At 35.0% G+C, this 25,948-nt stretch overlaps 1 protein-coding gene across 7 annotated transcripts in view; it reads right to left on the bottom strand.

Annotated features, from left to right (window-relative positions):
* EMB1135 (RING/FYVE/PHD zinc finger superfamily protein) overlaps nt 1-25,948 on the bottom strand; it is a 286,460-nt gene that overhangs the window by 182,373 nt on the left and 78,139 nt on the right. For all 7 annotated transcript variants that reach the window (XM_089811317.1, XM_089811315.1, XM_089811319.1 and 4 more), the window contains exons 15-17: nt 7,245-7,315; nt 6,958-7,118; nt 6,772-6,865 (exon numbers count right to left, since the gene is read on the bottom strand). In XM_089811317.1, coding sequence (XP_089667443.1) covers nt 6,772-6,865; nt 6,958-7,118; nt 7,245-7,315 — 326 coding nt within the window. The remainder of the gene's footprint in view (nt 1-6,771; nt 6,866-6,957; nt 7,119-7,244; nt 7,316-25,948) is intronic.

The following is a 25,948-nucleotide window of genomic DNA, read 5'->3' as shown; positions in this document are numbered from 1 at the left end:
ATAGCCACAAGCTCTCATTTTATTCCTACTTCATAGGGTCGACCACTTTTTACAAGCAATGTGGGATAAGTAAAAGAAAAGGCTAACAGTCACACAATTGGACAACTGCTAAAATGGGGACATTACAGTCTGCCCCCCTTGAAATTGCTTGTTCTCAAACAATCTAGCAACACAATGAACTCCAACCTCCACTCAGATCCCAAATGAAGTAGTATGTGACATCCTTGTGGACATTAAACCAACTGCAAACCAGCATGACCTGCAACCTAACACCCAAAACTTGTGTTGATGATGTTCAAGTCATAATGTCACCAGAAGGCAACTCCATAGAAGATCTATGAAACCTCTTCTACCAAGTATCCACCCACATAATATATATTGGATTGGAATCCTGATCATCACCAACATGCATTGAGAAAGATGTAGCTACAAGCGAACCATATGCACTCATGCCAATTGTATCAACAATAGGTGTAGCCACATCAAAATATATGGACATAGGAACAACACTAACTGCCACAACAAAAAACTGAACCAAATTTGTAGTTGATGAAAACTCATAATCATCAACATGTGCGCCATCATTAGAACACACATCAACAACTGCATGCATACTGCTAAACTCCTTGTTGGATGGTTCAACTGACATAGAAGTGGCTACTGCTATGACAGTATCCTCGCATTCTCCTAATCCCACTATTGCTGCATTGCCATCCACTGACAAAGCCTCATATGTGGACTCCTAACTCCGCACACATCACTCAATGCCAAATTGCGAATCAATAATACTAGAGCATAAACCCACATCTTTTGACTCCGTTGAAACACCCACATCACCAACATCATAGCTAGGTGGTTCTATACATGTCTCGATCCCACCTAAGCAAGCAACTACCTCCTGCACTATAGCAACATCATCAGATCTCACATACAAGTCTCCAATAATAATCTTATCCTCGAGAGAGCCGAAAGTATTAGTGGTAACAACTACATTAACTATCTCTGCACTAACTGTAGCAAGAGCTCTAGGAGCCTCAACCTGCTAAAGCTCGGTGTCGTTATCCTCTGCTGCCACTGACACAACCGCATGTCCCTGTGAAATAAGTCCATCATCAACACTGCAGATAGAACTAGCAAGTGTCGTACTAAATATAGGTACATTTGCATCAGGGACTCCTGTCAGGGAAAATTCAGGCTTCCTTCCCCGCAACTTCGATGTCGACCTTCTAAAGGCAGAAACCATATACCTTGTTGCCCTTTCAATTGTCTCTGGATCTGACAAGCTCTTTGTCAATCTCTATTGTTTCTCCGTACTCTCCCGCAAAGCATTCATCTTAACGCTAACTGCGTCATTACTCCACTGACTTCTAGAACTGTTAGTCCTCCTATGTATGTCCATGGCTAGAAATTACTAGAGTGCTGATCACTCCAAATGTAATAGCAAATCTGACAATAATATAAATTTCCTAACCCATAGGATGGCAAAAAACCACTCTGATACCACTGTAATAGACACCCTAAAAATACCCAAAAAACTAAACCAACTGTTGATAGTGATTTTAATGCCTTTGCATAGATTTGAAACCACATAACATGAACAAAAAGGAACTTATGCAAAATTGAAGATTGAACTACTATTGAAATAATATTCGTTTTCAAGCTAATAAAATCAAATACATAGCAAACTTTCCAACTCACTAATTACTCCAGCATTACAACATGTTATTCAAGTCATGATTTCCCAAGTTGCTGCTACAGTCATATGAATAGTGCCGCACTACAGTGCTGGTACAGTAAAAACTGCTTTCAATCAGTCCAAGACCCTCATAAAAGCATTCCTCCACAATGGCATAAGTATCAGACAAGGAATGAGAATGGTATGAGCAAACACCCAATCTGCCTATGGCTGAAAATGCGCCCAAGCAGCCTGTTAATGAAGCTAATAGCACTGAATTCCAAAGGCCAAAACCCAAGGGAATGATGTCTAGAATGTCACAAGAGAGGATAGACGTCCTCTAATGCCAAGAACAAATCCGTGACTCAGGCATCCAATTTCTTTTCATATTCAACCTGCCTAACAATAGCCACAAGCTCTCCTTTTATCCCTACTTCGTAGGGTTGACCACTTTTCACAAGCAATCTGGAATAAATAAAATAAAATAAAAAGCTAACGGTCACACAACCAAACAACTGCTAAAGTGGCGACATTACATAAATGATGTTCTGAAATTTGTTTTATCTCTGCAATAAATTTCCACAAGCTCTCTTTTTATTCCTACTTCATAGGGTCAACCACTTTTCACAAGCAATGTGGGATATATAAAAATAAAATAAAAGGCTAACTATCACACAACCGGACAACTGCTAAAGTGGGGACATTACATAAATGTTGTTATGAAATTTGTTTTATCTCTGCAATAAATTCGTATAGGCAGAATTGCTTAAAGGATGAGACATATTTCTTGTGTGTCCTTTAACTACAATCACACCTTGTATACATACCTTAACCAAAGGGCATGTCCCTTGAAGGGACATGACCCTATCTAGGTCAGCCCAAACAATGCATTCTCAGGATTGACATCAAGGGAGATAATGTTTAGCAAAAAAGAATAACTTAAAATAGTTAAGGTAAATGCTAACACACACCCATCTATGAAATAGCTGATCATGCTTATTCAAGGAGCAATGTATTTAAAGGCCATCATAAGGTAATATACCAAGATAAGGTCTATGCGATCTACATATTCAGATCTGTACAAGAATCGAAGTTATGGTTTTAACACTCCCTCTTAACATGATAATCATACTAAGAGATAACATATCTAGCATCATCAATTTCGATGAATAAGCATAGAATGATAATCTATATGTATCCAAATCTTATTTATCTTGTGGTATCATTGAACACATGATACTATGTCATATTACTATACTTGTGATATGACTTATCACTGATACTAGTGATAACCGTATTACACGGAATGCAATACATATAATTAAAAACCAAACAATGATTAAATTCTTCTTTTATCCAAGTTGTGAATCATAGGTACTAGCAATCCTATATCACAACATGATTCTGAGTTAAGATCTACCAGAGCACAAGATAAAGTCTGAAGAATAAATTCTTCCTTTATCCAAGTTGTGACTCATAGGCATAGAAATGTCTATGTCGCAAATGATCTTGAACTCATCTAGATCTAACAGTAGTTCTCTACTATTTAGTACATTATCTAAGAGATCGTCATCTCTCATAATATCATTCATACAAATGTTCAGTATCTCAAAGATCGTCACCTCTTAAATAATAAATACAAATGGTGTAGCCCATAACAGTCAATAGCCTGACAATAAAATTATTTTATTAATAATTTAAAGAATACAAATGAACTACAATTCAACCATACCAAGTCTTTTCTTGAAGTGATCTATCTTCACTCGAGAGAGAAAGAGGTTTGGTGAGAATATCTGTTGTCTGATCTGCAGTGCAAATGTATTCTAATTTTACAGTATTCTTGTCTACCATATCTCCTACGTAATGCTAAGAAATTTCGATATGCTTGGACCTATCATGGAAAACTGGATTCATAGAAAGCTTGATGGAACTCTGATTATCACAATTAATAATCGTAAGATTCATCGCTTGACAAAATAATCCCACAAGTAACTTTCTAAGCCAAACTGGTTCCTGAGAGGCCATCCCTGCTGCAATGTATTCGGCTTCTATAGAAGTTTGTGCTATTGAAGACTGTTTTCTACATATCCATGATATCATTGCTGATCCTAAACTGATACAATATCCTGAAGTACTTTTTCTATCTTAAACACTTTCATCCCAATCTGCGTCTATGAATCCATGTAAATCCAAGTCAACTTTCTCATATTTGAACCCAAGGTTAAGAGTGCCTTCTAACTATCTCATAATGTGTTTGACTAAAACTCGGTCAATCTCCTTTGGCTCACACATAAATTGACTTAAGGCGTTAACAGCATAGCAAATATGAAGTCTTGCATTTACCAAGTACATAAGGGACCCAATCATCTGTCTCTAGAGAGTAAAATCTGTGGAAGGTGATTTTGTTGCTGCTTCTTTAAGTTTATGTAGATTAGTCTCCATTGGAGAAGACATAGACTTGCAATTCCACATTCCAAATCTCTTCAAGATATCTAATGTATACTTCCCTTGATTAAGTATAATACTGTCAGAATTTTGTTGTACTTCTAGTCCTAGGAAGTAATGAAGGAGTCCCAAATCTTTCATCTCGAATTCTCTGATTAAATCTTTCTTGCATTGATCTATGAGATGATCATCACCTGTTATTAGTAAATGATCAACATACAGTATCAAAATTACCATATCATCTTTATCCCTTTTATAATATAGATTTGGATCGGCTTCTTTTTCAGAGAATCCTAAAACGGTGAGATGTTTATCAATTCTTTCATACCAAGCCCTTCGAGCCTGTTTAAGCCCATAGAGTGCTTTCTTGAGCCTGCAAACAATTAGGATGATGAGCCTGCAAACAATTAGGATGATGACTTTCAAATCCTTCAAGTTGCTCCAAATATACATCTTTTGTAATCTTTCCATTCAAGAATATTGTTTTTACATCCATCAAATGTAATTTCCATCCCTTCAATGTTGCAATAGCTAGGACTACTCATACAAAGATGTATTTGGCAACAGGAGCAAAGGTTTCTTCATAATCAATCCCTTCTTTCTAAGAGAATCCCCTGACTACAAATCTGGTTTTATATTTTTCAATGCTACTATCAGCAACATGCTTTATTTTAAATATCCACTTGGAAGAGACAACAGATTTTCCTTCAGGTCTAGGAACAATTTCCCAAACATCATTCTTCATAATGGATTGGTATTCTTTCGTCATAGCACCCTTCCAAGCTGTACGTTTAATAGCATCTAAAACATTGGTTGGTTCTAATTCAGACAAATCATTTATGTTTGTTGTATAACTAGAAAATATTTTGGGTCCTTTGAGTTCTCTCACTGTTCTAGATGGTGCCGCGAAGTCTTCTGCTTCCTCTACTGTATTAATAGCCCAAAGTGGTTTTTTCTTAGAATTTAGAGTTTCTTCAAGATTGAGATTGTAAATTTCATCTTCAATTTCTTCAATGTTCTCCCTCTAAGACTCAGATTCAGTATTTCTTTCAGAACTAGGTAATGGAGAGGGTTCTTCAAAACTTAGGGCTCTTTTGAATGCTAAGTCTTCTTCAAAATTACATCAGTACTAAGTACAATATTTTTCTAACCAAGTATGAAAATCCTATACGCTTTAGATGTTTCCCTATACCCTACAAAATGACCTTTTCTCCCAGAGGGTTATAACTTAGTTCTCTTTTCTTTTGGAACATGTATATATACTGGGCACCCAAAAATCCTAAGATGACTTATATTGGGTTTAACCTTAGTAAAGACTTCTTCGATAGTTTTATCTCTAAGGTGGGAGTGAGGACTTCTATATTGAATATAGACAGCAGTACAAGAGGCTTTTGCCCAAAGATAATATTCTAGATTTTGATCAAATACATAGCTCTTACAGCTTCTATAATTGTCCTATTCTTCTTTTTTGCTACCCTATTTTGTTGCGGGTTATAAGGATGGTACCCATCTATGAAATCACCGATCATGCCTATTCAAGGAGCAATGTATATAAAGGCCATCATAAGGTAATATACCAAGATAAGGTCTGTGTGATCTGCACATTCAGATCTTAATGAGAATTGATTTTATGGTTTTAACAAATACAGAGATTTACAACCTCTTAAGAATTGTTGAAAGCAGATTGGAGAAATAAAATTACCAACCAGTTGTGGAGATAAAACTTGTCACATTAATTAATGTGAAAATATTTCCAATGAAACCATAAAAGTACCATTTTAAGATCTGGGTTTAAAATGCACATTGTTTCAGATCAAATCAAACCCAGTTACGTACATCAATGTTAGACTTTGTGTTTATTTAAATTCGTCCTATTTATTCAGGGTATAAACAAACACTTCAGTAATGAAATAAAATTACTGTCTCTGATGTATTTTTCCATGCCTTCTACGTAAAAAGAATCACAACACACATAACTACAAAAAGTGAATATTTCACGAGTATGATTTATTATAGTTTGAAGCTATTTTATGATTTGTAATTGATTTTTACATCAAACAACAAAGCCAAACTATGCAGTGATGCGCTATGAAGTGTGCATTGTAATAAGCAACCTCAAAATTGCTGGGAAAAAATCTGCATTTCAAAAATTCATGGTGTCCTCTCCACAAAATTAATTTGGGTTTAAATATAAAAAATTATTAATTGTTTTTTTTTTTTTTCTTTTTCGAATTCTTATCCATTTTCAGTTCCAGATTTAATCCAAATCAATACAAAAAAACATTTATCTTTTCGTTTAACATTCACTGCTATGAGTTCAAATGGCAATATTCACTATCATACTAAATCTGAATTTCTGGAACTTACATATAAGCTTCAAGACCTTAAAAACTGGACTTGCTTATTTAATGACGTATAATACTAAAAAATTTGTAAATTGCAATTGATAGTAAGTTAAAAGCATGGCTTTTTTTAACAAGTTTATGAGTAAACTAAGGAATATCAAAGCAAATATCTGCAAATGATCCATTGTCTGAAATTAAATGAGAACATGTACATGACTACTTTTGCTTTATTCTATATCGTAAAATTGACAAATTACCTCACATCACAAAATCTGTGATTCAGTTATAAAAAAAAGAAAGTTTCACCTGGTTAATAATGTCATCCAATGGATTTATAGGAAGGTCTAGTTTACGAATTGCTTCAAAAATTTCATTTTGTCTCTGTTTTGCGGTCTCGTACCTGCAGGAATGGCAACACAGCATGCTTAGTTTCTCCATAATAAATAAAATCACAAATAAATGTGACTTACACCATTATTAAATATATTTCACCTCTTCCATAATCCTGCATTGTATGCGCAAGTCTGCTCAACCCGTTTCTTGCATTCAGGACATGACCAATTTCCTTCTTGTGACTCTATTTCTGAAGTACTTACACAAGCAGGATGCACTAAGTTGCCACAAAAGGAACAACAAAGAAGCTTTTGTGGACTCTGTTTCTCAAGAGAAAATAATTTAACTCATCAGTAAACCTAGTATCGGAACTACTAAAATCACATTTTGACTGTGCATATCAAAACAAGACAAACACGGAATAATATATAAATGCTTTATCCCACATCTTCACCGTCGCAGATATAACAAAACTTGTACTCCTCATCAGAATCTTCAGAATCATATACAGACTCAGCTGCACAAAAGAAGAGAGATATAGTCTGTGTCATAATTAAAATAAATGCAGAAGATAAGATTCAATTAGAAGAAGTGCAGAGAAAGGCACTGATCCCATTTTCTATAAGCAAAAATATATTATCTAATATTTAACTAAGATGTGCCAAAATGCAGAATCATAGTTCAGCCATACACAGTACTTCAAAATACATACATCACATGCAAAAGAAACAGAGGAAAAGCTACATATCCAAACAAATGCATCGAGGGCAGATTCATCACTGGGCAGTGGAAATGCTATAGGAAGTTAGAAACCATACTAAATCTGTGACTACATAAAAAAAATTCCAATTACATAATCTGTGCCACATGCATTTTGCAGAAGTTGTTAATCAGCAAACAGGAAAATTATAAATTGGATAAATCATAGTTCAAAATATCTGCAGTATATTGAAAAAACCGCAAGATATCACAAGATGCCCAGAAAAAAGATATAAACGCCAATTAAATCGTGAACGATATTAGCAAAAAATTGTGGCATTAAACTGAAATAAAAATCGCGAGTTACCAATAAAATTGGTGGTTAAAATCGCGGATGCCAAAGTCAACGCAAAATGACAAAAAGAAATTTAGGTATGAATGGATGACAAAGTCACATCATTGCGTAAGTATTTAGGTTTGTTTTTAACATTTTCATCTTGTCTTGCGATTTTAACATTACCGGACTGAGGGATTTCATAGCTCCATCTTCTTGCCGCATACTTGGTGATTTCCACGTTCAGATATTGGTCATGGACTGGTATGACCAGTATCCTGTTTGCGACGGTGATGATTGATGACAATGGTATTGGAGCAAAACATAGATTATTTCCAATGTTACCCAGGTGCGTGCAACCGGGTCAAATACCCCACGCACTGGGTCACTGATCGGAGCACCCGAGTGGGACGCGAGGAAGCAGGTGTGTCCCGGGAGCGGGGGTGCGCGCTCGAGTACATGCAGGGTGTGCCTAGGGTGCGCAAGGGGTGTGGCCAGCATGTTGCATGAAAAGTAAAAAACAAAACTTTTTAGCTTTTATTTTTTATTGTTTTTTTAAGCATGATAACTTTTTTTATTCATATTTGAACAATGAATTTTGAATCTTTCATCTTTTTTATTTGATAATTTGATAGTCAATGGTTGACTTACATGGTACACCATACTATGTATGGTATTTTTCATTTATCATCATTATTATGTTTAAAAGTTTATTATTATGTATAGTAATTTTACTAAGTTCAATGCTCATTGGTAATGGTTATAAAGTTTAAGTTTCAAGTTTGAACTAATGGTTCGTTTATAGCATTTCAATTTTCTATATTCAACTATATTTGGTATGTTATATTGAAGTATCATTTCATAATTAGCATTTTTAGTCATATATGTATACTATGCCCCCCCCCCCCCCCCCCAACACCCTGTCGGCATACCCCCACCATACCCCCACTGTCCCCAAATTGAGGCCCTTTTTTATCCCGCACCCAAAATTCGTCCTGACGTCCCCTCACACCTCCACACTGGTGTAACACTGATTACTTCACATCTGTTGCTTACATTCTTCTTTTTGCAAATGATGTGATTGTTCTTGCCTCTTCTCCAGAGAGTTTATAGAGGCTTTTGGATGGTTTGGCTTCTTTTTCTATTCAGAAACAACTTGTAGTTAACCTGGGTAAGACTCGAGTTATGGTCTTTAATTGCTTAAAGGCTTCTCATCTTCACTTCTTTTTTCAGGGACAGGAGATTAAGAATGCTTCTTCTTATATGTATCTAGGAGTGAAGTTTTATGGGCCCCGCTTCAGTATGAGACCAACAATACAGTCCAGAGTTAGTAAGGGTATGGGTTCTCTTGCTATGCTTGAGAAACTGTGTTTCAGACGCCATTTCCAAGACACCTCGTCCAAGTTATCCCTCTTGGACTCCCTTGTTTGGCCAACCGTCCTTGATGGTTTCGTGGTTTGGGGGCCTTCTCTCCTTGGTTCTGAGTGGGCCTCGATCAAGTGGGTTCAAACTTTGCTTCTATGGCACATCATTAGACATCACAGGTTCACTCCTCATAGTAATATTTTTGTTGAGTTTGGTGCTCATCCTTTCAGTCTTGTGGCCATATTTGATCTGATTTGGTTCCTTCATCACCTACGTGGTTTTGCAAATTTGGTTGGTGAATGTGATAGATACTCCAATCTAGCATATTGATATATTCTTGCTACTGTGAGTTTTGATACTAGCTCTCGAGCTCGTTGCTAATATGCTCAGGCATATTCTCTATTGAGCTCGATTGGGATTGATATTGATCGTCTTCCTCCTTATTAGTTCTCATTGAATGCCCCTACTCATCTCCTCCCCTCTCGGCAGGAGTTGAATGAGCATGTCAGACTTGATATTTACAAACCGTATATTACCACTACCTGGACTAACCCTCATGGTGGTTTACGTCCAAGGATGATTTTCTATGCGGAGCAATTTCTGGAGATCAGTGATGGGATTATTGTTCGTCCTAGTTATCTTTCTCGACAGTGGTGTCATGCCCTATGTATCTCTCTGGGGTCATTCAGAGTTGGATCTCACCTTTGTGCTCAGACCGATCATCATATTAATAGAGGTGAACGTATTTGTGAGTTGTGTACTCTTGATGAGATCGAGACGAAGACTCACTTTATCTTCCGATGCCCTATCTTTTATGAGATCAGAGGGAGATTTTGTTGTTTGTTCTGGAATTGTTTCTCTCTCTCAGCCTTCTTCTGTTATTGTGACCAGCGATGTCTTGCTTTGTCTTTAGGAGGCCACTTTGCTCCGTGCTAGTACTTTACAATCACTACTTCCTCACCGGCATATACCTTTATCAGCTTATCACTGCCTTTTTCACACCCTTATCTCCTTTACGGGGTGTGAAAAGGCCATCTAGTTTTACCAGTTCTACTGGCCATTCCATATCTAGTCAACAACACTCTTCCACGAGTTCACAACGACAATCCAGGGCTCCTATCTACTCACAGTCTTATCCTTTTGTGACTGATTTCTTTTTGCTAAGGACGGACTCCTAGTCTTTGCCTTGGCCTCTCTTTTCTTCTTCCTTGTTTCTTGTTGTTTTGCTTTTCTCTAACACCGTTTGGTGCTCTTGCTATTGTCAGCTTCCTAGTTGTAAACTCTCAATCCCATAGACCTTTTGTGGCCTTTTGTTGGACATTAATAATCTTATCTAAAGTTCTAAACGATTCCATAGGCATAGTCTCATAAACTGTTATTTGTTCCTGATAACTTCAGTTGTGCTCACTACTCACTATTGTGCATTCAAGTGTGAACAATCTAGATTCCAAATTGGACATCGTTTGCATTTGAAGTTTGAACAATCTAGGTTAGCAATTATTCTTTTCAAAATACATGTTTATTGATTTATAATTTTATTAATTAGATGATCATTTATTTGATATCATGAGTAAATAGTAAATAGTAAATAGTATATTATTTTCTGATAATTAATTGCAATATTGTATTTATTATTATTTTATTTAAATTTACAATAATAACAATAAATACTAAATACTAAAAATAATAATAGTGTACAATATTTTATGAAGTTCATGAAATGAAAACTTTCTATATTGTATTTATTTAATACAACAAATGTCATTAAATTAATGAATATCAATATACTATTTCAAAACTTTATTTAATCATTAAATTCTATATATTCATATTGTTTTAAAATTGTTACAAATTATGTTTGATATCAAACTTATTTAATTTGTTCATTATTATACTTACAAGTGCAGACTTGTGTCAGTGATATACCTATAGAAACAGGATGACTAGTGGTGGTAGAGTTAAGGAGCATTTATGGAAACATGGGATCCCAGGGGTAATCAATGGACACATCAAATGTGTCCATTAACATAAGCATATGACTTCAGGGATAAGCCAATTGAAATACCATCTTGCGAAGATTCCATGCAATGATATTACACCATGTGAAGTATGTTCAAAAGAAGTTACAAGAGAGGCTTTGACAAGCTTACTAAAATATGCACAAAGTAAGGCAAAAAAAAAAAAAGGATATTCGATGCCATGGCAGCCCCAATGGGGACTTTTACTTCTACAGGATCAGAAACAGGTGGAGAAGGTTCTTCTGCTGGGCCTCGAATACGAGGATCGGGAAGTACAAGTGGGTCTTTAACAGACTTTTGGGTTCCACGTAACACTCCTGGTGCTCAACCCGACTTGCTAGGCACTGCATGAAACAAAGAGATACATGAGAAGACAAAGGTGGCAATTACAAGATTTTGGATCCGCAATGATATTCCCTTCAATGTTTTATGTAGTCTATATTGGGATCAAGGGTAACTTCCATTTCTTTTTCTGGTAAGGGGTTCAAGGTCCCAACTCCCTTTGAGGTGAGTGAGTCATTGTTAAATGACGTGGTAAGAAATATTCATCAGCTTGTGGAAAAGCAAAGAAAAGTTTGGAAACATAAAGGTTGCACTATTATATCTAATGGGTGGAAATATGGCAAGAACAAGATGCTCATCAACTTTATAGTTGCTTCGAAGGGGTAGTTGATATTTCTAAAATCAATTGATGGCTCTGATCAAGTAAAAAATTAAGAAAATTTGTGTAACATGTTGGATGAGATGGTAATAGATGTGGGAGTAGCTAATGTCATCCAGATTGTGACTGATAATGCGGCTACGTATGTGGCTGCCGATAGACTTCTAATGGAGAGACATCCCACATTATTTTGGAGCCCTTGCGTTGACCATTGTCTTGACTTGCTTCTTGAGGATCTAGGGAAATTGAGCTGGGTGGAGAAGGTGATTGAAGATGGAAGGAATATTGCTAAGTACATCTACAATCATACATGGGTCTTGAGTCTTATGAGAGAGCACACTAATGGCAAGGATCTTGTACGAGCAAGGGTCACACGATTTGCTACTAATTTTCTAAACTTGCAAAGCATATCTGAGACATTGTTAGACCTTAGGCGCATGTTTCTTATAAGAAATGGTTAGAGAGTCCTTATGCCAGGAAACCTAAAGCAGAGATGATTGTGAGGATTGTGTTTGATGTTAGCTTAAGTTTTCAAGTATTCATTGATGATTTAGTATTTAATTTTGAAATATTTTCCTTGGCTTATGTTTGTATGTTTTATTATGTCCAGGTGTCAAAACCGTTGGTGAAGGTTCTACGAATTGTGGACGAGGATAAAAATCCCATGGGGGTTTGCAAAAGAGGCCATTCAGCACTTGTATAGGTCAAATGAGACCAAATATAGACCCATATTGAACATCATTGATCGTAGGTGGAACCAACAACTCCAACACATTCATGTAGTTGCCTACTTCTTGAACCCCAAGTACTATTTCTCCAACACTTGTAAAGCAGATGCAGAGGTTCAAATTGGCTTGGACACATGTATTCGAAGATTGGTTGCTGATACAGACCTCTGAGACCTCATACTTGATGAGCTGCAGAGCTACAAGAGGGAAGCGGGCCCATTCTTTTCTTCTCCTGATTGCAAATGTAGGAGATACACCTTGCAGTCAGGTAAAAAAGAACATGTGTTTAGTTTTATCATACCATTTACTTCGCTTGTGAAGTTTATTGGAAGTTTTACGGTTTACCACATCATAAATTGTTTTTTTAATTTTTTATCCTTGCAGATCTGTAGTGGGAAGATTATGGTGCCACAAGGCCTAATCTTCAACAGCTTGCCATCCAATTTTTATTGCAGCCTTGTAGTGCTTCTAGCTGTGAGAGAAATTGGAATACTTTTCAAAACATACACACAAAGAAACATAATAGGTTGACTCAAAAGTATCTGAATGACTTGGTTTTTGTGAAGTACAACCTTCTCTTGCACGAGAAGAAGGTGAAAGGTCAAGCTTCATATGAAGCACTAGACTTGGATGACATTGATCCATATTCAGCCAATTGGATTGCTCCTCCTGATGGTGAGGATGCGGATGTTGGTGAACCTTTTTTGACAGATCAGCAGCTAGCTAAGTTTGAGAGAGAACCAGATGAGTGGGATGCAGATGTGGCAGCATGTCAGGAGGAACATCAGCTTGGTCGTCCATCAAAGGCTTCTATCAAGCGTGAGGCACCTATTAGGGCACCTGTTGAGGATGTTGCCACAGCAACTACTTCAACACCACCCACCCAGCAACAACGATCTCTTTTGAGTTCTACTCGTAGACACAATATACAATTGCTACTTTCAATTTTCATTGATACTGAAACTTCAACTTAATATGTATTCAGAAGTAGTAGTTTCATAGAGTTTGACTTCTATGTATCGAACTTATTTATATTCAAATGTTGTACTTGTTTTTTGGTATATGAATTATTGTTAAACTTGAAACTTTGAATGATATATGGTGGATATCTCAAATTATTATACATGCATTTTTAAGAATATTTTAAGAAATTTTATATTTTCAAATGTTCGATAAAAGTGCTGATTTATTGCCGAGTTTTTGCCGATTTCGAGTTTTTCAAAATTTTTGGGTCAGCCGAGATATTGCCGATACCGAGTTTTTAAACTATGGGATAAATTACTCCAACTTAGAGGAATGTTTTTTGCCTAAGAGATGATTTCCCTCCCCCCTCTAGCATACGAGTCAATAGTACTTGTTATCCAAACCATATTGGCTGGAAAAAGATGCCTCAATTCTGCTGATACAACACCTTCAAGGGGGCAAGACTTCTTAGGTGCAGATAAAGGAGAACCCAGTTGTACTTAATTCAGTTATTTATTGGGTTTTACCCTGGCATCACCATTACTTACGAATCTCTCTTAGCATCTTCGAACAAGGTGTCCAAAGCACCTAGTTATCTATTAAGTTATCCAAGAAATAAATGGCACTTGGGATAGACTATACATCGATTCAAGGAGATAAAAATCTTGCACTATATAGTTGCTTCATGAATATAATGACTAGCAACAACTTATTCTATCTCCTGTGGGCTTGAAGTGAGGCCTGAGAGAATCGATTCCCTCCTTGAGTATCAAGCAATACTTAACCAAAGCAATAAAGTGATATTTGTCCTCATCAGACAACTAGCATACAGTTTTACTCGTACTACAGGCCAATACAAACTTATATGCTCGTTTTGCGACCTCTTTTATTGAATCCTTGTGACAAAATGGAAGCAAGAACTACCAATGCTCAACTGTATAAAGACGATACAATTGATAAGTTACAGACTAAGTAGACACAGAGTAACCAAGGGAAAGTTGTTTTCAAAATTATTTTTTCCTAATGTTTTCCTAGCAACATTGCTTTCTAAATATACACGCAAGATTCCCAAGGAGGGGCATTACAAACCTTGGTGCATGCAAACGAGAAAAAGTTTGACATTACAAATGAGTGTTCAACACATAAGATAATAGGAAGCACTACAACTCTAAAGGTGATAAAACAACTTTGACCATATGCGCTTTTGGTCAATCCACATTATGAAAGGATCAAAATAGAACCCTTGAAAATATTCTCTCTTGCCCATCTACAACTCTTGCACAACTTCTCACAGAAAGTTGTGGGTGCTCTGGTTACACAGATCAACAGCTAAAGTGATGATCACAAAGAGTCTAAGAACGAACTGCAGTCATGGCACAACACATTTCCCAAGAATGGTGACTGAATGACTATGGAGTCGAATATGTATACAAAATCTCCATAGAGACGCCTCCAATTTCCATCCATTCTCAGCATATTTGTGGTGACTATCATAGACAAATGGTGGTATGTAATGTTCCTATGTGAAACATTAAAATTTCTTCCTCAAACTCCTCTCTCTCTCTCTCTCTCTCTCTCTCTCTCTCTCTCTCTCTCTCTCTCTCTCTCTCTATATATATATATATATATATCACTTTCCTCCTAATACTTATATAGATTATTTCTCATCAATCACAACTCTTCATAATTTAATAATTTATATTGATTATAAATTAGTCTCATTAATATATATATATATATACTTATTAATATTTTATCCCTTTATAAATATTAAATATTGTGTTATATATCAATTTATATAAGTATATATTATTGGTATTATATCCTTATTTATTACTTATTAGATTATTTATCATCTCAATAATATGTTATTATTTATTCTTCAATATTATATTATATTTATAATTTATAATGAACTTATACAATTTATATATTATTATTTACTTCAACAACTTAGTATGTAATAATAATTATTATATACAATCTATTGTATATTTATTAAAATAATTATTACAAGTATTTTATTGCATTTACTTTTTGACCCATATTGTCATAATTAGGGGACATGACAAGTCCACCCCTCTCAAATTTGCTTGTCCTCAAGCATCTAACCTGGTTCATAGCTCAAATTCATTCTTTTCCCCGCATATCAGTTAAAATACTTACAAATTAAACATGTTAGTATATGATAGTCTATGAATGAAGACACAAAGTAAACACATTAATGCATGCAGACACAACGCAAACACGAGGTAGACACATGGATGCAAGAAGACACAAAGCAAACATATTAATGCATGAAGACACGATGTAGACACAGTATACATGTTAGAATCCTACTTAGAATTTGAAATAAGAAAAGTTAAGGAAATGTTTTACCACTTTGATTGTGAATGTCGTGCTCCTTTCCCCCATCTTGATATCAAAAGTTCTTGCATATGCATATTTTTAACAACTTTTCTATAGCTAGAACTATAATAGGGTGTATAATTCCATAGTGGATGGTAGATTTTCTGTTACTCGAGTTTGGACACGCTCAGCTTGGGGCTCCCTTAGATTTTAATCCATATTGGGATTCTCTTGCCGCAACACGGCCGATTTACTCCTCCCTCTATGCACACTCCCTACCCAATAGGAATATGTTTAATTTTTATGTGGATGGTAGATTTACTTCTTCTCAAGGTTGGACACGCTCAGCTTGGGACTCCCTCAAATCTTTATCCATGTTGGGATTCTCTCATCCCAAAGCGACCAATTTACCCCCCCCCCCCCCCCCCCGTACAAACTCCCTAACCACTAGGTACATGCTTAATTTTGAAGTGGATGGTAAATTTACTACTTCTCAAGTTTGGACATGCTCAACTTGGGACTCCCTCAGATCTTTATCCATATTGGGATTATATTGCCCCAACGCGACCGATTTACTCCTCCCCTTGTGCACACTCCCTATCCATCAGAAATTTAAGCACAAATATTTTGAATAATGTCTCCTTTTGAGACCCAAAAGGGATTTTTACCCAATTTACTTATCCTTTTATCTTTCAATTTAGACACAACATTAGTTTAAATATGTTACACAAAACATTATTACTCATATAATCATTGATATGGTAATCTCTTTTTTGAAAAAATTGTATTAATCATTAGATATATTCCATGCATACATTTATCATCATGAATAAAATATTTATTAACTTTATCTTACTTTAATTTTTTTAACATATTATAATTATATTAAAATTTCACTAATGAATAAGAAACAATACAAACATACCTCTAGAAGATCAATCACGACTCCACGTCAATGTCCATGTATGGTTTCCTTGGTAAATTAAACTATGTGCCATGTAATGTTGTACCTATTTTGGAATTGTGTTCCAAATTTAATACGATAACTTTATTCTCCATGTGTTGTAATTACTCTTTCTTTATAACCATTCATACCGATTTCCATTTTATCATAGTTCCAAGTCTTTTGTCTTTCAATGCCCTTCCCACGTGGGTGCATCAGTTTTAACAAGTTTATAACTCGTTTTTCTTTCAACGTGATCTCCATGTTTCATAAATGTTAACTCTGCCATGTCAACGTCAATGAGAAATATGCAAGGGAATACATATGGTGCCAGTATTATTGTCATCTTCAATGCTTATATTAGTTCTAGCAATGTTTATAAACCACTATATGTGATGACAGATTCATTTCCAAGTTTGGTTAATCCTAATTGCTGGAAGATATCTTGTGACATTAATCCAATCTATTTTTGAAGGTTGACTATACCAATATTTGCATTTCATCAAACATTAATGTGATTGTATATTTCTATTCTTCCGAAATCAAAATGATCTAGACATCTTAATTATAATATAAGCAATGTATCTTCTTCCACATTGACTTTTAATAAAGTCTCAATGTTGATGGATATTTTATTCCGTTCTTATTATGGCTTTCATGTTAAACCTTACTTTATCTTTTTCTTTAGTCAATGGTGACATGAACCTCAATATATTTCTTCCTCATATCTCTAACAACCAGTGGCTATACTCCACGTCATATCTATTTATTTCAAACTCATGTACATAAGCGACTTATCACTGACTATCCCATCTATAATTTTTTTTTTTTTTATTAGTTTATATTGCTTTTGACCTTCACTATCGAGGATGGAATGATAATAAGTCTTTTCCATTTTGATGTGGAACGTGCTAGTGTTTCGATGGTTCTATTAAAAATATACATCTTGCCGCAAATTTATGCAATGACCCCCAATTTTATTTGCTGAACTGTGCTAACTATATTCCTTGGTTTCGCTGATTAGCATGTAAAAATGCTTCCTCTTCTACATATATCTCCTCAACAATTGGCGTCCAAGTTTAATAGGAAATATTTAATATAGTATTTGCCACTCTCATATCTCCCTGTGTAATTTGTAACTGAGCGGTCCTTCAAAGAAATGGTACCTCCGCTTAATAAAATTGCTCAACAATATGCATTTGGTTGGGATGGATGTAATACCTCCTTTCCTTCACGTTATACGCCGGTAGTGAACTTTTATTCTTTATCATTGTTTAAATGCAATGGATATATCCCTAGTGTAAGATTACATCTTCTTCCATTGGGTCATGACAATCCATGCAATATTCCATGTCAACATAAGTAATTTAAAAATCTTCTTCATTGTATTGAACATGATAAAAGTGAAAGCTTTGATAATCAGATCTTAATTACAACATTGCCACCAAAATATTGTCTCAGCTTTCATCCAATAGGTCACCACATATCACCAACTTCAATAGTTCTATTATCTTGTGTGATGGGATTATCAACCAACAACTGAGTTTTTCCTTGCTACTGGTATTCACGCTCCCAGTTTGGTGCTCTGTAGAAAACCTCAAAGAATGGCAGGATGCTTATCTACAAAAATAATAATGTATTGATTTTGTGATCATTGTCTTGTTATGACAGTGAAGGAAGGAATGACTCACAAATGTCTTTATCATCGTTGCCTCCTCAAACGCAAAATCCATGTCTTTTTTCCTCTAAATTTTGAAGAAACCTATATTGACTTCTTTAAATGTGCCCTACTCTTCCAGTATAGACTTCGCCGTCTGTCGTTATGGGCATGTATCTGTGCTTCGATTCTCCTACGATTAGGTATGGACCACCTTTGGATTATGGGTCACTTTGTAATGTTCCCTCTCTGATAATTCCTGTCGGATGTGACCTAGCAATCATATTCGATTCACAATGCACATCTTGATTTAATATCGTCATGCAACTATGGTTTTCGCTAAAGTTCATAATTATTACACCAAGTTAAGTGGAAACATTTAGGTTGACAATCTAAGTGTAATAATCATCGCATTCACTTGCAAACAACTGGGTCTTGCCTTTATTATACTATTGCCCATGATATAAATATTACTCTACTGTTGACAATTGCTTCCCCAACCTATTCATAGAATGGATTATCAGGGATCTATTTGAAGACGAAATCTGCAACATAATGCAGTGGTGTTTAAGCTTCAGCAATACATCATGGTTCTACAAATATCCTGAGTTAATATCAAACGAACATTTGTTTCTCAAAAATAAGTATTAATGTAGCCATATCTTCAATGCTTATATTGGATGAGCCTTGGAGTGACTAATGACAACTCAAGGGGAAGCTGTAAATATCTAGCACTCCATCTGCATCTACAACTCCGTTCTAATCAAACCTCAACTATACCCAACAGATCCAAGAGGATGGCAGGTTCAATTCTTTGATACCTCTTGTAATGTTCCTATGTGAAACGTTAAAATTTCTTCCTCAAACTCCTTACTATATATATATATATTTCTCTATCTTCCTAAATGACTTTCCTCCTAATACTTATATAGAATATTTCTCATCAGTCATGACTCTTCATAATTTAATAATAATTATATTGATTATTAGTTAGTCTCATTAATATATATATTTATTAATATATTATCCCTTTATAAATATTAAATATTGTGTTATATATCAATTTATATAAGTATATATTATTGGTATTATATCCTTATTTAATACTTATTAGATTATTTATCATCTCAATAATATGTTATTATTTATTCTTCAATATTATATTATATTTATAATTTATAATGAACTTATACAATTTATATATTATTATTTACTACAACAACTTAGTATGTAATAATAATTATTATATACAATCTATTATATATTTATTAAAATAATTATTATAAGTATTTTATTGCATTCACTTTTTGACCCATAATATCATAATTAAGGGACATGACACGGTAACAAAACCTTGAAATCCCATATACAAACTAGGACACAATCACCCATAGCAATGAAAGTATACAGAGAGTTGTAGAAATATACAAAGAAAGTTTCACATGGGACTGCCACAACCAGCAAGTGGTAATCTTTTGAATACATGGTTTTATCTTATTAGTAGCCACAAAAAAATTTAAAAAATCTCCATTTACAAAGTTACAAGCGACATTCTTAGATGGACTTCGAGACACTTCTTTATTGTTATCAAAACTTGGCTCTGAAACTATGTTACTGTTTTGCCTAGAAAAATGACAAACAACATAAATAAAGGAGAATAAGTACAAGAGACTCAAAACATTTATCCTGGGAAAACCCTTCCACTTGAAGGGAAAAACCCAACACCAAAAAAATCTATCTTTTATTGATAATAAAAATGTTTGAAATTGATCTTTTCGACCTGCCAAATCTGGAATTTGTTCTTCCAAACTTTAAACAAGTTGAGCAAGAAACAGAATTCCACTATTTTGCCACGGGGTGAGATAGATATGATAGAGGATGAGGCAGAAGGCTTAGTGATGGTCTTCCAGCGTTTGCATTAGATCTTCCTAGGATTTCCGTGAAGCTGTATGAAACACTTTTTCCTTGTTTCTGTAATGTAATCTTAATTTCTTCTATAGATAGTTCTTTGTGCATTCTCTTAAGACTTTAGTATTTGGCATATAGTACAAATCTGATACTTTTTAGCATGTATAGAGTTACAGATAGAAAAAAATACTAAATGCTTGTAAAGGAATTTTGAACTAGATCCTTTTTACTTCTGATTTTGTTGTTTTGTCCTATAGATATTTTGAGTATGGCGAAACGCTATATGTAATTGACTATATGCACAGGCAGACAATAGGAAGAATGATTTAATTCAAATTGAGCTCAAAGTAATTTATTCCAAAACAAGGTCGATAGTTTATTGTTTATGTTGCACTAATGTACTAACAATACTGGTGAGAAGGGAACTATTTAAAGCTGCAGAGAACGGGAAGGATTCGCCATTTAATATACGCCTCAAATCATCGCAAAGGAAATTTCAAAAAATTTGAAAGAAAAAGATTGGAAGGAAATGGAAGAGAGCTTACAATTTGATAAAGGAGTTTCTTGCTAAAATAAAATTGAAAATGGAAAAGGGTATACCCATCTTATAATTTTGTAAACTAGGGTATGCCCCTTTATCATATGTAATAATATAAGACTTAGTCCTAGGCAAGACTGGAGGTTTTCTTCTCCGTTCTTTCCTACCAATGCTTGTTTAAACGGAGAACCTGAACTTTTGTATTGTTTTTAATTTTAATAAATATAATATATAGGGCTTTGGTTTTTTACCAATCAAAAAGAAAAAAATTAAATACAATGCTTTTCACTTGATTACATATATAAAGAATAGAGCGACTCTTCATTACACAAATGAATGTCTCTTCAATTTCCAAAAATATTTTTTTTTACATTTCCATATGCATGCCTCTTCGCATGACACATCTCTACATATAATATTATCTCAAATATTATCATAAATATCTTCTTCAGCTGTTGACACAATATATAGGAATTTTCTCAATAACAAAATCAGAGATCAAGATATCAAGATCTCTATCACAGCTACAATCTTCAACAGGTACCATCTTAAGTTCCATATTGTCAATAACCTCCCCTTCTTATCTCAGTGGATCGAATTTTCTGCACTTGTATGGACAGAATTTTGTCCTGTGATATATTTTTGGTTCAATATTTCCATTTATTGAGCATTTCTACTCTTAATAGAAATGAACAACCACGCTGACCAGTTCAAGAGTATCTCCTCAAACTGTCCAAATCTTTTGAGCATGGGGTAAAAATCGGCATTAATAAGGTCTGTTTCTCCTGGCAAAAAATTGGATAGCCCAAATCTAGAAATGCTTAAAATACCTTAAGACCAAATCCTATAGTCTTGGGTCTTATCAAGCTTTACATCAGTCCAGTGCAATGGAGATTTGAAGAAGATGCACAAAGATTTCCTTGGGATCCAGAAATTAAATGGTCCACTTGATCCTAATTTGATTTTGGTGATTGGTTGGGGAAAGCAATTGTGAGGTGGAAAGGCATGCAATGTCCCCAATATGGAGCCAAGGAATTAATAAGGGTATAAAATGATTAATTAAACAATAGGCCCAAAAGCTTAAGTCTCAGCAATATTATTTTAATTATTTATTTAGGGGCCACTCCCTAAGTTCCTATTTTTCAGTCATAGACATGGGGCCACTTTAACCTATAAAAGAATTTTTCTGGTGACCTGTTCTTGGAGGGATATCTAACAAAAAGTAAACTAAATGCTTTAACTCAATCACCTAAAAGTCAAGATTTATGGAGGAGTTTGTTGCTTTTGTAAGGAGATTCTTTATAATGGGGACTGAGGGCACTTAGAAGAGATTCATTACGCTATTATGTTTTATTTGTATTTTTTATTTCTTCAGCGCTTATGGTATTCTCTATGCTTACTAGAGAGTTACATGACGGAATCCCTGTAAGCAGTGTTCTGGACATCGCTCGTAGTCTGAATTAATCTGTTGGTAATTTTTAGAAGGTAGCATAGTTATCATCTGGGATTCATGATTTGCAACTTGTAAGAAAATCTCCTGCGGCAAGTATTAAGGGTGTCATCACTACACATTTAGATCAAACATCAGCTACAGGAGCAGATCATCATCATACCAAAGAAGTTGTTTTCGGTCTGATTTATATTAGAAGTTTTGAAAATTATAAGTCGAAGCATCATGCAATAAAATGGGTACACTTTGAATCCATCATTTGAAATTAAAACATTAGTTGGAGTCTCCGATTGAGAATCATTTACTAGTTTGATTATTTTTGTGCTCTTCTTGTATGAAATGAATTTGAGATAAATCTATGTAAACCTCATGAATAAATTGTTTTGATAAATCTATGTAAACCTCATGAATAAATTGTTTCTTTGGGTTTTATTGTGACTTCTACCTGCTATAGACAAAAATCTTAGCTAAGGATATTTAAGTGGTATCAGAGCACAGCGACCCTCTAACCTGTGAGAGTTTCAAGTGCATGTCAAGCTATTCAATTGCATGTACAAAAATTTCAGCTGTATGTCAGCTTGACTCAATTGGATGTCAGACTTTTCACTTGCAGGTCAGTTATATCCATTGCATGTCATAGATTATGATTTCTTTTCGCTCCTAATCCAATGTGCTTCATATACAGTGCTTATACGCTAAGTTGCCGGTTCAGATTTAGGTTTGAGATTTGGGTTCGAAATTTGTTCCAATTATTTTGGGGTTGGGATCGGATTCATTTTGGGTTTGTCTGTACGAGAGAGAGAAAGAGAGAGTGCAAACATGCAGCAGCAAATAAGTTTGTACACCACCATGCTAATTTAAATCAACATAGCAAAATACACCACCATATCAATGTTTCTGTTCAAAAACAATAATGTCAACATCAATAATCAGCCATCATGGTCAAATATCATCAAAAACCATCAAGCAGATCATCATCATTCTGCTGTGGCAAATTAGAAGCACGAAAAGTAATGCTATAGGCCCGTTTAAGGCCAATGTTGTGATTGTGCCATATTGTAAGCTTCACACATTAATTGTCATTTTTGATGATTCAAAGAGACAAGCTTTGAATCAGACTGTATGAAGCCAAGAAAGCAGGCTTTGGATCCAGATTTAACCACAGTAAAGATCTCTTTAGATTTTGTTCAATCCATAGTTTTCTATACATGTTAGCCTATATGCACAAATTATGGTGTATTACATACATTCCATAATAGATGTGTGACACTTTTATACATCCCGACTCTTCTCAAGTAACATTTAATTCAAATCAAATACAATTAGTAATTTGAATCTAACCATGTGCTTGAGTCTAATTTGGCATTAAATTTCTTGACCAAATTCTTTGAAATTCTGTCTGGGGTCCTTTGTTGGAATCCAAAGTCACTCAAAAGTCGTCTGAATTCTGCCAGGGTTCCTTTGAGAGAATTTCCAACAAAACTCAGTCTCTGTGGCAGACTTTTGACAGAATCTGACAAGGACCAGACTTTTGAGAGAATTGAACTAGGACTTCCTAGGTGCAGGAGGAAATCTGGTAACTTAGGTTCTACGCATTCTAGAGGGTTTGAACCACATAGATATAATACGAGAAGTAGGTCGGCCCTGCAGTGAGCTGTAATTAACCCAGCTGAAGCTGAGATGGGTGAAAGAAAAGATGTAAACTCACAGAGAGAACTGAATAATTGACTGACTGACTTTCTGACAGTTTTTGCTCAGTGGCAGCTGCAGCTACAGATGGAACAAATATTGTAACAATTCCAGGATTGCATTGTTGGTTCCCGATTTAACAAGGTTTACACATGTAAAATACTACCAAGTTACCCACCTACTAACTTTATACAAGGCACTCATTTTAAATTATTCTTCACTTTTGGTTCTGCGACACCAAGGTGGGTGTATCTACCACCTCACTTCAATTTTCTGCAATTTATTAGTATCTCAAAGGTCATCATAGCAGATGTCTCACTAAACTCTCTACACATACTGAGAAATGTTAGATTGTAGCTAACCATCTATTCAACACGAACCAGAAGTGGATTATGAGACCTGTTCATCAATTCCCTCAACAATAAAACTTAAAATAATGGATATTCTGGTTATTTTAGAAGATTTTATGCAAAAGTTGACAAGACTGATAGCATAAATACCTAACTAGACCAGTACCTTATCCATAGGGTGACAGAGCCATTCAAATTCCCCATATTCTACCTCAGTTTCAACAATTAGCTTTTTTTGAGACTTAATACTTTCTTGCTCTGCAACAAAGTAAACCATTTAACTTCATATTCTGTCCTACTTATCAGATCCTACAACAGTATTTTATGCATTTGTATGCTGAGTTCATGCATGTTGATTAATTCTTTGAATTAAAGCATTGAAATAGGTAAATACATCACAACAATGCACTGACAATAGTTGAAAAGTTGTTCCGCTCACTTCAAAACACATAAAATATGCGACAGGAGAGAAATAGAATCAAAAAGTCTTTCTGCAATTTTCCATTAATATAAAGCTATCGGTGGTACAAAATATGTCTGGCAAAGGAGTCACAAATGCTACAAGACAGACACTGGCATCTTCAGAACTTCTCTATTCTGGTGCATTTAATATTTCATCAATATACATTAACCATTACACAAGACTGACAAACTTCAAGAAAAAGAACTTGATTTATCGAAATTTGGACCCTCATCTTTGGTCTTGATTACCGTTTTATAGGAACAAGGTTAGCAACAATCTACGAACCACAAGATGGATACATGTCACAATCCTACAAGAGTTCTCAAAAACAAAACAATGACATAGGTGGAAGTTACACCTACTCGGTAGAAGATTCCTTGTACTTGCATGATCATGTTCCATTTGATGTAGACTTGGTGATGTGGCTGCATGAGTTGCAAGGGATAGTGATACACTTTCCAAAATGATGCAATACTGGCAAAACTGTTATTTTGAAGTATTTTATTACTCATCATGCATTTGTACCAAGTCATTATATTATTCCTCTGTTGGCCAATCAAAATTCATTACTTCATTGGATTGTGTTCTCTATGGGGTCTACTTTATGGCACACTGATTCACTTTCTTTACAAAACTGTCAAAGAATAATCCGGTGGCAATTATTTTATCAATGCTTTCTTCCAACAACCCTTTATCCATGTCACCACAAATCTATTCAACTGCAGCATTCAAACTTGCTTTTGCTTCACCTTTCCATACCTCCAATGAGTTAACCTTATCATTACTATCCAAAACTGTAGGCAGAAGGATGTCTTTCATATCATTAAAACTTCTTTGCAAATCTTTAATCCTGCCTTCAATATGACCAGGCAACATCTGAAAATTCGATAAGGTTTTCACAAATTGGAAGGTGGGTTGGATTTTCAGAGGCCTCTTCTCATGATGCTTTGATCCCAAATTAATCAATTTCATTTTCTTAACCCTTTGGATCCACCTGTCATAAAAAGGCCTTGTTACATCCTTGTCCTTGTCAAA

The sequence above is a fragment of the Cupressus sempervirens genome, chromosome 11 (genome assembly GCF_028749045.1).
Source record: "Cupressus sempervirens isolate cs-2001-9-10 chromosome 11, ASM2874904v1, whole genome shotgun sequence".
Lineage (NCBI taxonomy): Eukaryota > Viridiplantae > Streptophyta > Pinopsida > Cupressales > Cupressaceae > Cupressus > Cupressus sempervirens.
This window is presented reverse-complemented; position numbering and strand designations above follow the sequence as displayed.